Source organism: Gadus morhua, chromosome 13 (genome assembly GCF_902167405.1).
Source record: "Gadus morhua chromosome 13, gadMor3.0, whole genome shotgun sequence".
NCBI lineage: Eukaryota > Metazoa > Chordata > Actinopteri > Gadiformes > Gadidae > Gadus > Gadus morhua.
The window spans coordinates 4,158,375-4,172,207 of NC_044060.1; the positions used below are offsets into that span (position 1 = coordinate 4,158,375).

Genomic DNA, 13,833 nt, shown 5'->3' on the forward strand with positions numbered 1-13,833 from the left:
ATCCGTTTATAAGCCCCCCCCAAAAAAAGCGAAACAAAGGAAGAAACAAGGATGCTAATTACTAATTCAGAGAAGACTAATTTCTCCCTTCCATCGTGACTGTGTACATTCCCACAGTTTATCCGTAACCATTCCCAAGCCAGGAAGTTCCAATCCATTGTAATTCCGAGGCCCGCCTTTGATTGGCGTGCGACTTCTCTCTGAAGCAAGGCCTGAGATCAAAGAGGAGAGACTCAATCAGAGGGAAAGGCTGGGGCTGGGTTGCTATTTGCCCAACATCATGCTCCTCACACGCACTCACATGTGTTAGAAAAATTAAGCTTCACTCCTCCATTAAATATTTCGCCTACAGTTGCGGAGGTGAAGGAGCTCAGGACTTTGATCAATGCCCGGGTTTTATTTACCCATCTGGTCACGGAACAGTAATGTGAAGTCGGGTTTTTTAGGGCCGTTTTCATTGCTGCTGTGGGAATTAAATAACTCCATAAATAAAGGAATAACGGCACCTTACCTATAAGTCCCGTTCTTGGAGCAGCGGCAAGAGATAGGATCTGTATCAGACGGATATAAACAGGAGGGATGACAGTATCTGGGAGCTGGGTTTGGCCTCCCTCGCACAAACGTGGTGTTTGTTGTTATTAGAGAGAGCAACAGCATTACACGGAGAGAGATAAAGATAAAGACAAATTGTAATATTTGTGGAGTAGTCTAAATATAAATTCTGCTCCTCTGTAGCTATATGTGCGTAGGCCGTGTTTGTCATGATTAGGGTAAAAACATTGCTGTAGATTGTATGTTGCTCTACGGCACTGTGCTTTTTATTCAAATTAAAAATTGTATTTTATCTGTAATATTGTTTTGTTTTAAAATAATGATCCTAATCATCCACAAAAGGCTTCTCCAACTGCCGTACATAATGAACACAGATGTAAAATTGTGGTTACTATGAAACCTGTCAATCATTCCCTTCCTATAACACCTGGGTGACGTGTACGTGTTTAGATGAAATACCTGAACGGTGAAACCGCTCTCCTGTTCCAGCCATAGCGTTTGTTCTGAAAGGGTTGAGCGCCCTCTTGCGATCTGAACCATGCATAACAGCTGCGTGAGTAGTTGGCAGCATGATGGGTTGCCTTAGCGACTGGACATACTTCAAGCCCCTTGAGAGTGACCCCGTGAAGATGGTTTTAATTGTCTAAAGCCCTCATCTGCTCCTCCTGAATATCAACAGGAGCCCGGGGGCCCTTAGTGGGAAGGATGCTACAAAAGGTGTGCAACCAACAAAGTTTGGTCAACAATATACAAGTACGATATGATAACATGTATAGGTGGTGTTGAGTTATTTAACTACAAAGACAATCACATTCAAGTATTACAATTAAATAGATTGAGCGCTAAAACAAACAAGTAAAATCATTGCATCATTGATAATTGTCCTTGTTAAGAGTATTTTATATACAACATTGAAATATAAGCATAATTTCAATACACCCCATCACCTTTAAACATTTAGTCAGAAATGTTTGGGTCAAATCTATATTTCTATCCATGAAGAACTCGAAAATAAACAATTAACAAGATTATTACATTACACAACCACTTTATTGATTACTCGATACAATTGTTTTTCTTTGTACATTTACCTTTTTCTGACTGAACCATTAAACCAAATGTGACGTTAATCCAGTTCTTAATTGGCCCCCTTTGTATACGGGACCATCTATAGATGAGGGCGCTGTCCATTACCTGAGGTGCTGAATTGGTGCTCAAACCAATTAAACTTTCTTAACCATCAAACAATACTATCCTATTAACCCATAGCGATCTAACTTCCGTTACCTAAATGCCTTTCAATACAAATCATAACAATAACGATCCTTGGAATGATATAGACAAAAGTAATGTGTAAGTTAATATCAACTGGAACATGTCTGTATGCAAGTATGGCATTGCGTTGTTGGACCAGGCGATGGCTCAATTCTTCAAATCCGAGTGCGCAACTTCCTTACGCCGCCTTTGCCATTAAAGGCTCCGTTACGCAGCGGTCGTAGCGGCTCCTCGTAATGGCGACCGTGCCGTAGACGCGCCGAGGTTTGTGAAAATGAAGCGAAGGAGAAGTTATTTCTTTTAAGGAAAAACGCCGAGGTTCCCCAGCGGAGGACTTTGCGTCTCACATCCACAGCTTTCTAACCGGGTTCAACTCGCGACTCTTTCTAACTTCTACCCCTGAAATGATGAAGGTAAAGTCAAACCAAACCCGGACGTACGACGGCGACGGTTTCAAGAAGCGGGCCGCCTGCCTGTGCTTCAGGAGCTGCTCCGAGGAGGAGGTGAGTCCGTGGATGCTACATGATGAGCTAGCAGGCCCGACTAGCCGACCTTAGCTTCCTTCCACAGAAAAATCTAAATTCCCCCCAAAATTTTTGCTTTGTGCCTCACAGACCAGGTCGGCTGTGACGCTGTGTGTTTGACAATGTAGGTTTCGTAAGAGTATGTTTCAGTTTATCCCCCAGTGAGCCATGGGTTATGTAAGCTACTGTAGCCCAGCCCAATGCTAACCGACTCATTGGACAAACTGGTCCGCCTGTCAACCAGAGGCTACATGCTAACGCTAGCTAGGATAAATGCTAACGCTAGCTAGCCCTCCCAGTCATCACAGTGCTGCTGCTGGCAGGGCTTCCTTATAACAGACCATCGTCTCTACGTACCGTTATTTCTCCTCTTAATGTCTTTATTAAACGTTAAACGTTTATGTTTGTTTGTTTGTGTGTGTATACATATACAGGACGAACATGTGTGTATCTTTATGATATTATATACGTATATATTTTATAGATGGATAAAGACAACGTCAGAGCTAATATTGGCCTGTGAGCTATTTGGCATTAGCAATCTGGCTCCAGCAGTACTAGCTGGAGGTGGACAGTGTGTTGATTCACTCCATGTTTCTGGTTGATTCAACCTCAAACATACCAAACATGCGGTCTCTTGGCTAGGGTCCAGATTAAATCCCGTAAGAGACACAATAACTACCCCTTTTACCTACACAAACGTGTTGCCCTCTTAGGAAAAACCTTCCAGCTGTCAAATAAAACCACGTCTGAGTGATCAGTGGATTGTGACTCGCCACAAGCCTCTACGGATTGCTAAACCCCCTAGTTATTCAAACAGTAGTCTGCCTCTTTCAGGGCTGGTTTGTGTGTGTGTGGTTGTTGCATGCACAGCGACGTGGCCGGGAGAGTCTCTTTCAGTATCTGAGCGTTACTGTTTGTTATGCTCCAAGGTGCTGCTGGTGAGCAGCAGTCGGCACCCCGATAAGTGGATCGTCCCCGGAGGGGGATGGAGCCGGAGGAGGAGCCCAGCGTCGCGGCCGCCAGAGAAGTGTGTGAAGAGGTCGGTTCCTTTTTAATTTATTACCTCATTATGGCACCTTTTCGGTTTGTTGACGGGTCTACACTGTAACTGTGTTTTGTTAAATACTTCTGATTCTGTGCACTGGATGACTATTTCTTCGTCATAAATGTCATACTGGTTAATTATTTATTTCTGTTTTTAAAGTGATATATAGTTTAAGTCCCAAAGGGCAAGTGTTCTTGGTCATCATCAGTTTGACTCAATCGTCAAAGCAGTCGGCTTCATTAGCCTAATGTTGTTGTCAAAACTAGATCTGTGTTTAACACATGATGACCCCCCCCCCCCCCCCCCCTCAGTGAGAACCTGTTCTGTCAGTGCAGTCATGTGTTTGCATGGAAGGAGAGCCTAGCAACATCTAAGCTGCATGGCCGCATCGTGTTACAAAGTGCTGTGGATGTTGTCTGCGGAGGTCAGGCTGAGATTGAACGCCAGGCAAGCCGTGGTAGCGCCACTGCTAAGCCCCATAACGCTGGTCAAGGAATCAGGGAATAGTTATGTTGAATGTGGCTAAATGTGTATTTATTTATATTGGATTGATTGCTCCTCCTTGTGTTTGTTGTGTTGTGTATTAGTCTAACAGCATGGTATTAGAGCCTTGATGGATGTATGCAGGGTTTGGAGAGTTGACACAATCCCTGGTCCCCTACAGTAGTTTGTGTCGGATTAGGAAAATACACTGCTGATGGCTGTAATCATAGTAATAACAAGTTAGGTGACAACTGGGCCTACCAGTTAACCGACAGGAAAGAGATCAGACAAAAGAGTCAGTCCTTCTGCCTATACTTTGTGGCTTTGAGCTTGTCCTACTCCAGAATTCATCCACTAATGCCTCATTAGAGTTCCTTGCAGGTGTCTCCATTATAAATTGCTTCTTCATTTCATCATCAATTTCATCATCAATTTTGGCATTGTCCCACTAAGTTTATTTATTTTCACTTAGTGTTCTGCCAGCTTATGATGTTGGCTAAGGAGTTGCTCTTTATGGAAATTCTTGAAGATTTGGAAAACAAAACAGAAAAGGGGGGCTAGATTTACGAGCGTGGATTCCAAAATGGCGTGGTCCAAACAATAGCCGCGCTCTTCTGGAACTAATGTCCCGGTACATCCTTTAAATCCCCCTCCCCCCACTGTGGGGGCGGGTAGAACCCCGGTATAAAGGATATAACCGGGGTGGGGATCAGGGAGGAAGTGTCTCGGATCTAAACAGATTGGTCACCGGGCCAGGAGAGAGTGTGTGACCTGCAGCAGCCCGTACGATGGCCCCTCTGGATCGCTGACCTTATGAAGTCTCCCTCTCTCTCTCGCTCGCTCGCTCGCTCACTCTCTGATGGATGCTGATATCATCTCTTATCCTGGCAGTCCCTCGCCCCCCTGGCTGTTCGGTGGCCCCTGCGGTCCTTGCCAACACGTTTTCCACTGGGCTTTAAGTCTATAGAGGCGTCACATCCATCTCCACCATTTTTTGTTCAAAGCGCTGAAAGAGCTTCGGCGTCTAACCATAAAAGCCTTTCACAGCCGTGGTTTTACTTCCCTCTCACACATACACCACCTCTCCGCCAGTCACGCCATCGTAAGCTTCTCATTGGACGGTCGTTTAGCGGGGGGAAAGGCCTTTATCTGGCCTGTGCTTCGCGTTTTTGGTTCTCTCTCTCTCTCTCGTCAGGGAAGTGAGTGCTATCACCTTGTGCACCGGCTGGTTTGGAGTCGCGCCAAGGGTGATGTGGAACTGTCGGATGAGCTGAGAGCGGGTCAAAGGTTGCTGAGGTTTCCTGTGTGTGCCTGTGTGTCTGTCCGTCTAGTCACGGCCCCCATCACATCCCCGTGGTGGCTCTTCTCACACGATGAGGACACCAGTGTGCGTTGCGCAAAGCTCTCTACCACAACCCTCAACTCTTGACATCCTCTTTCGAGATGCCGCCCGCCTGATTGGCTAACGGGTATGAAGCCCTTTTCTGGTCCTACACTGAGAGACCTTTATGAAGGAGGGGGGATTTGATCGTGTTACCTAACGGCTGGCACTGCAGGGGTTGGGTTCTTCCTCCTCCTCCTCCTCCTCCTCCTCCTGTCCTTATGTCCTGTAAGAGGCCCGGGGAGGGGGGGGAGATGGAGCTGGGGTGAAGCATGTACAGTCACACACTTATTTATAGACTGAAACTGGAACCTGAAGGAGCGAGGGAGACGGGGCAGCGACCTGCGTCGGTGCCTCGCTGCGGCCCCCCCCGGCCGGCCGGCCCACCTCTGGGGGGGGCCAGCGGGGCCGCACGGCGTCCCCCGGGTGTTTGTCTATACTCGTCTGTGTGAAATGTCGCAGCGTTCAACCTTTTTCAAAATAGGTTGTGACCTTAACGAAGTGGAGACTCCAGAGCAGCGTTTGTTAACATCGAGCCATTGTTGTCCGAGCCGCGAGTGTGTTTCCGTCTGCTGTCGAGGGCGCTCCTGGTTGATCAGCAGTACAGACTTCAACCCCTCCCCCTGTTCGCATCCGGCCAGTAAAGCGCAGTTTGTCCGATAAATCTGTTCAGCATCATTACCATGGATACCAATGAGACCTGAGTCGATGCTGCCGCCGTGTTTACTGCGCGCCCCCTCCCTCCCTCCCTTCCCTCCCTCCCTCCCACCATACCGCCCCGGCCGCGGAGTGCTTCCTCTCTGACACCGGCGTGTTGACTCTGCTGACGTTGACCTGGCGTTGTGTTTGCTTTACTGTTCCCCTCCTCAGGCGGGTGTCAAGGGCACTCTGGGTCGGCTGGTCGGCGTGTTTGAGGTGAGTGACGTTCTGTTTCAGTCTTTCCATAGCCTGTTCCTTATCACTTTTACTTTGAAACTCACCCGAGGTGACCGCTCTCTCTCTCGCTCCCCCCCCCCCCCCCCCCCCCCCAGAATCGCGAGAGGAAGCACAGGACCTACGTGTACGTGCTGGTGGTCACGGAGCTGTTGGACGCCTGGGAAGACTCGGTCAACATTGGTAAAGCCTCCGTTTGTTTTTCATGCCATCCCCAAAAACACCAGCGTTCAAAGTTCTCCCCGTCCACAGTCACGTGACCGACAGTCTGCCGGCCCCTAACGCTCCCTCCTCACACGGACATCATCATTAGGGAGCCCAAGCACAAAGCGAGAGGCAGCCTATTGTAAATGTTAGTTTAATAAGTATTATTCTACCGGATTGACAGGTGAAGCAAAAAAAACTGCTTTATCGCTTTATGAGCTGTACAGGCTAACTAAATATTAACAGAAGGAATATGACTCATTGGGCCAAAGCAATATATAGCAATAGTCCAAAAAATGACTTTGAACAAACATATCTCGTTATTATTATTATAATTTGTAGTACTATTATTGAGGCGACTTAAGGGATTTGAGTGTGTGCCCTGTGGTGTGCGTCCCTCAGGGTGTTCTGTGTTGTGTTGTTCCCGCTGTCTCTAATGTCTACCGTCGCCCCCCCCGCTGTGTTGTTGTTGCTGCTCAACAAAAACAACAGCGGCCTGTTCGTCTACGTCCACAGGGAGGAAGAGGGAATGGTTCGCCGTGGACGAGGCCATGCGCGTGCTGCGCCGCCACAAGCCCGTGCAGGCCACCTACTTCCAGGCCCTGCGCGACGGCGACGGCTGCCTGACCAGCAACGGCTCCCCCCTAGTGGGCAGCATCAGCGGCGAGCTGTCCCCCAGCTACAGCCTGAGTCAGAGCTCCGTGTCGGGGATTAGATAACTGTGAGCCCGGCCTGCAGCGCCCTCTCCCTCCCCCCGTTCCTCCACCCCCCCCAGGGGCTCGTTTCTGTCGGGGCCGACGCCACCTGCGCTCTTACTAAGAATCCTCCTCCTCCTCCTCCTCCTCCTCCTCCTCCTCCTCCTCCTCCTCCTCCTCCTCCTCCTCCTCCTCCTTCCTCCTCCTCATCCTCCTCTTTCTTTCTTTTGGTCGCTCTTGTTTTTGTATCTGAATAACATAGTTTGCCTTGCCAACTCTTTTTGTGCCAGTGCTTTGGCACAGACTTGATCACACGGGGGTGACTATTCTGAGGAGAAGCAAAAAAAAAAAAAAAAAAAAAAAAAAAGACAAATTAAAATGAATTAATGTTTTCTTTAACTGAATCCCCCCCACTTCCCTCAACCCTCGTTACCTAGTTTTATACTTTCTTCTTTTCACTGACGACTGCATGAGGTTCCTCCCTAAACTCCTTCCTTCCTTCTCTCCCTAAGGCACCCTTAGGCGCGGTGATTTATCGAATGCAAGAACTACTTCTCTCACTGTCGTGATGTGACCGTCGTGTCCGTAGTGCTTACGCTGGAGGCTTCTGGTGACCGCCGGCTCCACTCGGCCTCGCCCTTACCCTCTTCCTGTGGCTGAATGTGCGCATGCGTGTGCTGTCCCCTCCCCTCCCTCAAGGGGCCCCCGATGTTGATAGCCGTCTCGCAAGTCCTCCCCCTGGGCCTTTTAATAGCCGGCAGCCATCTTGGCTCTAAACGCTACCTGGCTGGTGGAGCTGAATGCTGAATTCAGTTGGCACAGCAAGGGAGCTCAAGGAAAAAGACCCAAGTGACATCACCAGTGGGCGTGTCCTCTCAGAGGACGCCCGATAGGTCGGTCACAAATCGACAGGGTCGGTTTTGAATTGTATCGGCCTGGTAGTACTTTCTTTTCCATGATACAAAGCGCGTTGTGTTTGGATGCGTGTTGCGCGGCAGGTATTGCTTGAGCGCTTCTTTTGTTTTCTTCTCTCTCTCCCTCTCTTTGTTTTTGATTAATCTCCTTCATTTCATTTCATATTTCTCTGTCTCTCAGACAGAAGGATTTGGGCCCCCTTGCAAGCGCTCGTACTTTCTTTTTATTCAGTTTTGAATGTGTCAAGTACATTTCTCCACATCTGGTGGGGAACACCAGCCAATCACTACAGGTTCACCCTAGAAATACTGTACCCCTGTGTAACACAGCGAGGGCAGCCAGGGGGTGATGTAACACCACCCTTCATTCAGCAACGCCATTCTCCTTGGAGAGCACCCCGTTTTATTTCACCCACCGACATACCGTTTGAACCCCCCCCCCTCTTCAGTGACATCCCAAGTGGAGGGTCCGTCCGGGTCGACTGTAGCGTGAACCAATCGCCACGCAGCTGGATGACTTCCATTTGTGAGAGTCACTAAGGGTCTAAACGGACTGCCCATGTTTCCTTAAGGTCACACTTGGGCAAAGAGGTGGCCTGCTCACCCTCTCCCCCCCCCCCCCCCCCCCTTTCAGAGGATGTTGGTTCAGTCCTGGAAGTGAGGTAGACTTGTTCCGTATGATTAGGCTGCCCTGCGTCACACAGACACCATGGGTTTATCAGTTCTAAATTCAGCACATATCACTTTGTCGTCTTGCCCTTGTTGTTTTCCACTAATTATACTCTTCCCATTCAGTTTGGTTAGTAGCGATTGTTTACATTCACTGTGGCCCCCTCGCGGCACTCCTAGATCCGGTGGTTTTTAAATGTTGTTTTTGTGGGCACTTTATGGTCTGTTTTTGTTTGTTTTCATCATGAAGTATTTAATCTGCATCCCTTTAAAAAAAAGAAAAGGAGGGGAAAAAAAAAGACTAAAAAAACCTGCTTGAGAATGGAAAGTGATGTTAAGGCGCTGTCTTTGTTGAGATGCAGAACGGGCAGCGACGTGTACAGTTTGAGACCTTTTTTTTGTTTTAACATGTAAAATGCTTTTTGGATGATAGTTTGTTTTTTGTTTTCCCTCGCGCTCTCTCATGTCCGGCTGACTTCTCTTAAAACGCCGGCCTGTGTCGTCGGCCGCGGCCGGCACAATATGTGAACCTGAAGGCGTTGTAGATAGCATGCAAGACGTTTTTACTGTAAATTGTTAATTTCTGTATAGATCAAAGACGAGTACTAAAAAAAGACAGACGTCTGTGAGTGCAACATGGTGTTTCAGTCGGGCTCCACGAAACGTTGGCTTGACCTTTTCTATTCGGAGCAACGTTGATGAGGCGGTGAGGTTTAAGGCCAGGCCTTTTCAAAATAAAAGTTGGCTTAAGAACAAGCAATGTCGCAAGCTTCTGGGGTGAAGGGAGGAGTATTTATTACAACAAGAAAAAATTAACTCCTTTTGAGAATTACCCAAACAAAGTAGATGTATCCAAATTTAAATCAAATACACAAAACTAAATGAATGCACTTCATTTCCCTTTTAAGAGGAGAAAGCGGCCCAGGAATATGACCTATCAAATCTGTAATCCGATTGGCTTAACCACTTGTCTGTCATGTATATCCTGATCCTCATTGGCCGGCATGCGATATAGCTGGGCCATGGTCGACCTGCTAGTGGCTCCAAAGCTATTTCGGCTCAGTCACCAATTCATGGTTGATGGGAGAATCTTCATCTGACAGAATAGTTAACTTCTAATTGCTTACCGGACCTCTTCGCTAAAGACCCTTCATTATTCCATCCGGGTCGATCAATGTATTTGAAAAGGCAGGAAGTTCTTATCTCGGCTGTGAAAATGCCTTTCACTGATCATCTTGAATCTTTGACCTTTTAGAGGTACTTTTATCGCTGAGCGGACAAGGTGTGGTGTTCAAAGTCTTTGGTTTACCTGCAAAACAGCTCAACCTCCCTTTATGTGGTAGTAAGGTGAACCTACGTCTGTGACAGTGGGACGGAGGTCTTCAAGCCTTCCGTCCGGCCTGACTAGATGTTGGTCTCGACAAACTTATTACTGTTATAGCAAACTGAATGTGAGGGCTTTTCACCAATAACAACAAGTGACATTTACTACTTCTGTAACTCATTCATGAAATTGTAAATGTGTCCCATGTTTTTTTTATTTGGGGTGGAGGGGTGATGCCAGAACCCTTCCTTCTTTCTCCCAGTTCCTGATTTATTAAAATAAACATTTTCTGTTCTGATATTTGAAATGGAGGATAGGGCTGAGGACATTGAACTATGGTGCCCCCGCCCTCAGTCACACAGCGGTAAAATTACAAACCGCTGGCGCCATCTAACGTCAACATTGAGTACTACAAATTGTAAATTGAAGATAACGTTCGTGTAGTAAAAATGCAGCATAGATGTTTTGATACAGAGTGATTTCGCTCATTACCTCTCCTTTAATTACTACCCCGAAGCAAGCTGCGAAAATCTAATCAAATCCCTCCAAGCACTTGTTCTGATGGAGCTCAGCCTTGAAGTTACGTGTGTGTAATTGTTCTACAAGGTATGCATCACTGGACTTTTTTCTGTGGAGTAAACCAGTGATAAGACTGAAGATTGTAATATACATGTGCCAACAAATAAACACCAGTATTTCACATACACGCCTGCTTTCATTCTGGGATCAACTGGTCCAATCATGTAATGCTGGTTACATCACTTTTTACTTAAATAGCATCTCCTAAGATCAGGTAAAGCATATACAATATATAACTGCATAGTTAAAGGGGTGATCAGCCACCAGGTGAGTGATCAGCCATTACAAGCTTTTGAAAATCAGCCTTTTCCTGTTGGAATATAAGATGTATGATGGATAGATAAGCAACGTTTGCTTAAGTCCACTGGGTAGGCTGGCAGACTGCTCTACCCAGCACACATCTAGGTGGACTCACCTACTTGTGATCACTGTACTATCAAACACCGGAAAGCAGTTTTTCCAAACAGCTTGTAATGGCTAATCACTCACTTGGTGGCATATAGCCTTACACGGATCTATAAAGTGATCCAGTATGATGGCTGCTGGTGTAAGCAAGCTGCCTCGGCATTACTCCTGAACAAATCATAATGCATCAGACCCCCATAGCTCGGTGCTCAATTACTTCCATGTCGAAATTAATTCCAAGCGGTATTCAATGTAATTTACCATTTAAATAGCCAGCCTGCCATTGGACAGCTGCCCAAGGTTAACGCTGGTTCATTACACTAGCAATCCCAGTTTCGGCGTCATGTGTTATGAAACTGGGATAAGAACATTTATTACTCTGGCCTTTACACTTGACGCCTTATAAAAGGCAACCGATGGTATCCCAGAGTACGGCCCACATCAAACAAACAAGACACCACTCCCTCCCCCCACGGACAGACCGAGTGACGCCAGCATGTTGTGTTTTTGACGTTTTATTGTACAGAAAGTAAAACAGGTTACTGAGGAGGCTGCTGCTGTCCTCGGCCACGCCCGAATCCACCTCTCTGGAAGAGAAACAAAGAACCCAATAAATACACGGACACTCAGGGATCAGTGAACGCTACGGGAAATATTGAACCCGACGAAGGCTCTAGAAACGTTACGTACGAACTGGAACTCTGTTGCAGCTCCAGCTCCGGCCTCGGCCTTCTTGTCAGCGCCAGCTGTGAACAACAAACACGAACACTTAGTAAAACACAACACCAGTGCCCTTATTTAACGGAGGCTAATGAGCACATACGGTGCCTCTGGGACCATGAATATGCATCGTTCGCCGCTAGGCAGGGGCGTTTAACCTTGCCTAGGCACAAAAAGAAAACTGGGCCAATTTGGGAGATGCAAGGGTGTCAAAAAAGTCTGCTTATATTAAAGATATAACAGCCATTATTTTAGATATATTCACAGTGGTATTGGAATCGGCTACCGACCCTCCAGCAATGCTGCAGGCCACAACAACATCACATTAAGATCAAAAAACCAAAGCACAGTATGGGAGGCTACATGTACAGGTGGGTATACAGGGGGGCTCCACGGAGCAGCAGGGGTGGGTGTACGTACGGGGGGCAGCAGAACGTCTGTAGTTGTCTCTGTCGGCCTCTCCACGGTTGAGGCGTGCCGGCCTCTCTCCCTCCATTCCTGAAAAAGCATTCAAACGGTAAGCATGGACCCCAAGCATGAGGATGGACACCCAGCAAGGCAAACGTGAGACGAAGCAGAGGAGACAGTTTAAATCAACCAAGACAAACGTCTGGGGTTACAAGCCCCCTGAAATAAGGGCGTCGAGTACAATTTATTTAAAACCAGGTCCAGCTCAAGCTACCTGGGGTGTGATGGGTGGCACCATACCGGCGAGGTTACAGCTAAATTTTTAAGTTAGTTTACAACATAAAACCAATATATATATGTTTAATACCCATTAAGCATATATGTATTGGGCTGGGAAAAGCTACAGCAGTTTAAGCTAAAATTTAATTTGAAGAACTATGTTATAAACTAAGTGTTGAGCCATTCAAACCACTTATCAATAGTCTTTCACATGTGTGTGGGTGTTATACTGTGTGTAGAGGATTCCCTCTGGAATGCCCTACTCAGCAGTCGTACAGTGAATGAAAGACTGAGCCCCCCCAGTGTAAATCCAGCTACAATAAAAACATGCCAACTCGTATGTGTGTCAGACAATGGCATCATGTGGAATAGGATTCTCACTAGCTCACAGCAAACACAGTTAACCAGCATTCAACTCACTCGTTTTAGAATTTGGCCATCATGTGCAAGTGTCCACTTTCTTATTAAGTTTCACCATTGACTAAGCAGGCCTATTTATCTAAATCCACTTAGTTAATTGAAGTTACAGGTCATGGAGCGAGGAGGGTTAGGAACCTTGCTCTTTGAGGCCTACAGGTCGACTTAAGGATCTTGGGGCTATTGAACCCGGCACATTTCAGCTGGTGGGTCGCGTATACAGGGAATGGGTTAAACTAACAATGGTTAACGCTTGGCACTATGAACATCCTTACTGTAACGATAGATACATAGTTGTCGTTTCACAAATGTACTTATTGTAAGTTGCTTTGGATAAAAGCGTATGCTAAACGCCCTGAATGTAAATGTAATGGTCGAACATCGCCGGCCAGTAAACCATCACGTCACATGATCTTTGCATGTCCCCATCATAAAGTTGTTTTGGATAAAGTGTCAATGAAACGACTGCGTGTATACGCGGGCCAGCGAGGACGTACCCTTGGGCCTGGGCCTCGCGGTGTCTGGGCGAGTCTGGCGACGCAGAGTTGCGGGCACGATCTCCGGGGGAGGTGGAGGAAGTCTCTCAGGTACTGGATGCCCTCGTTGGTGAGGTACCAGTAGAAGTGGCGCCAGGCGAACTGCTCCTTGACGTATCCGCACGACTTCAGGGACTGAGGAGAGGAAGCGTAGTCAGCATGTGTTCACCACAGGGAGAACTTGGTGGAAAGGTTGCATGGTCAAATTGTTCTTCCGTGGCAAATAGCTGAGGGTAAAACCTGTCTTAACCTCGCTCAGAAAGGACATTTCCGTGGGTTACGCAGGCCTCTCTAAAAGGGAATATGGCCGCTTGGCTGATATAACATTCCCGTATCAATCACGAGATTTTATTTGTGAATTTTTGATACACTAGGAGAATCACCAACACACAACCTTGCATCCAAGTGCTGACATAGAGACCCATGTTGAACAAAAGTCTAACTTAACCCCTAAACATCAAACATTTTGGGAAAAATGCTGTGCGGA

At 47.0% G+C, this 13,833-nt stretch overlaps 1 protein-coding gene and 1 pseudogene across 1 annotated transcript; one reads left to right on the forward strand and one right to left on the reverse strand.

Annotated features, from left to right (window-relative positions):
* The first annotated feature begins 2,014 nt into the window (after positions 1-2,014).
* LOC115557594 (diphosphoinositol polyphosphate phosphohydrolase 1-like) lies at positions 2,015-7,200 on the forward strand. Its single transcript, XM_030375520.1, is given in 6 exon segments — positions 2,015-2,330; positions 3,284-3,338; positions 3,341-3,393; positions 6,134-6,178; positions 6,295-6,379; positions 6,917-7,200. Coding segments are annotated over 6 exon segments (540 nt in total). The 5' UTR covers positions 2,015-2,231; the 3' UTR covers positions 7,120-7,200.
* Positions 7,201-11,485: 4,285 nt separating this feature from the next.
* Positions 11,486-13,505, reverse strand: LOC115557093 (40S ribosomal protein S10-like; annotated as a pseudogene).
* Positions 13,506-13,833: the final 328 nt, after the last annotated feature.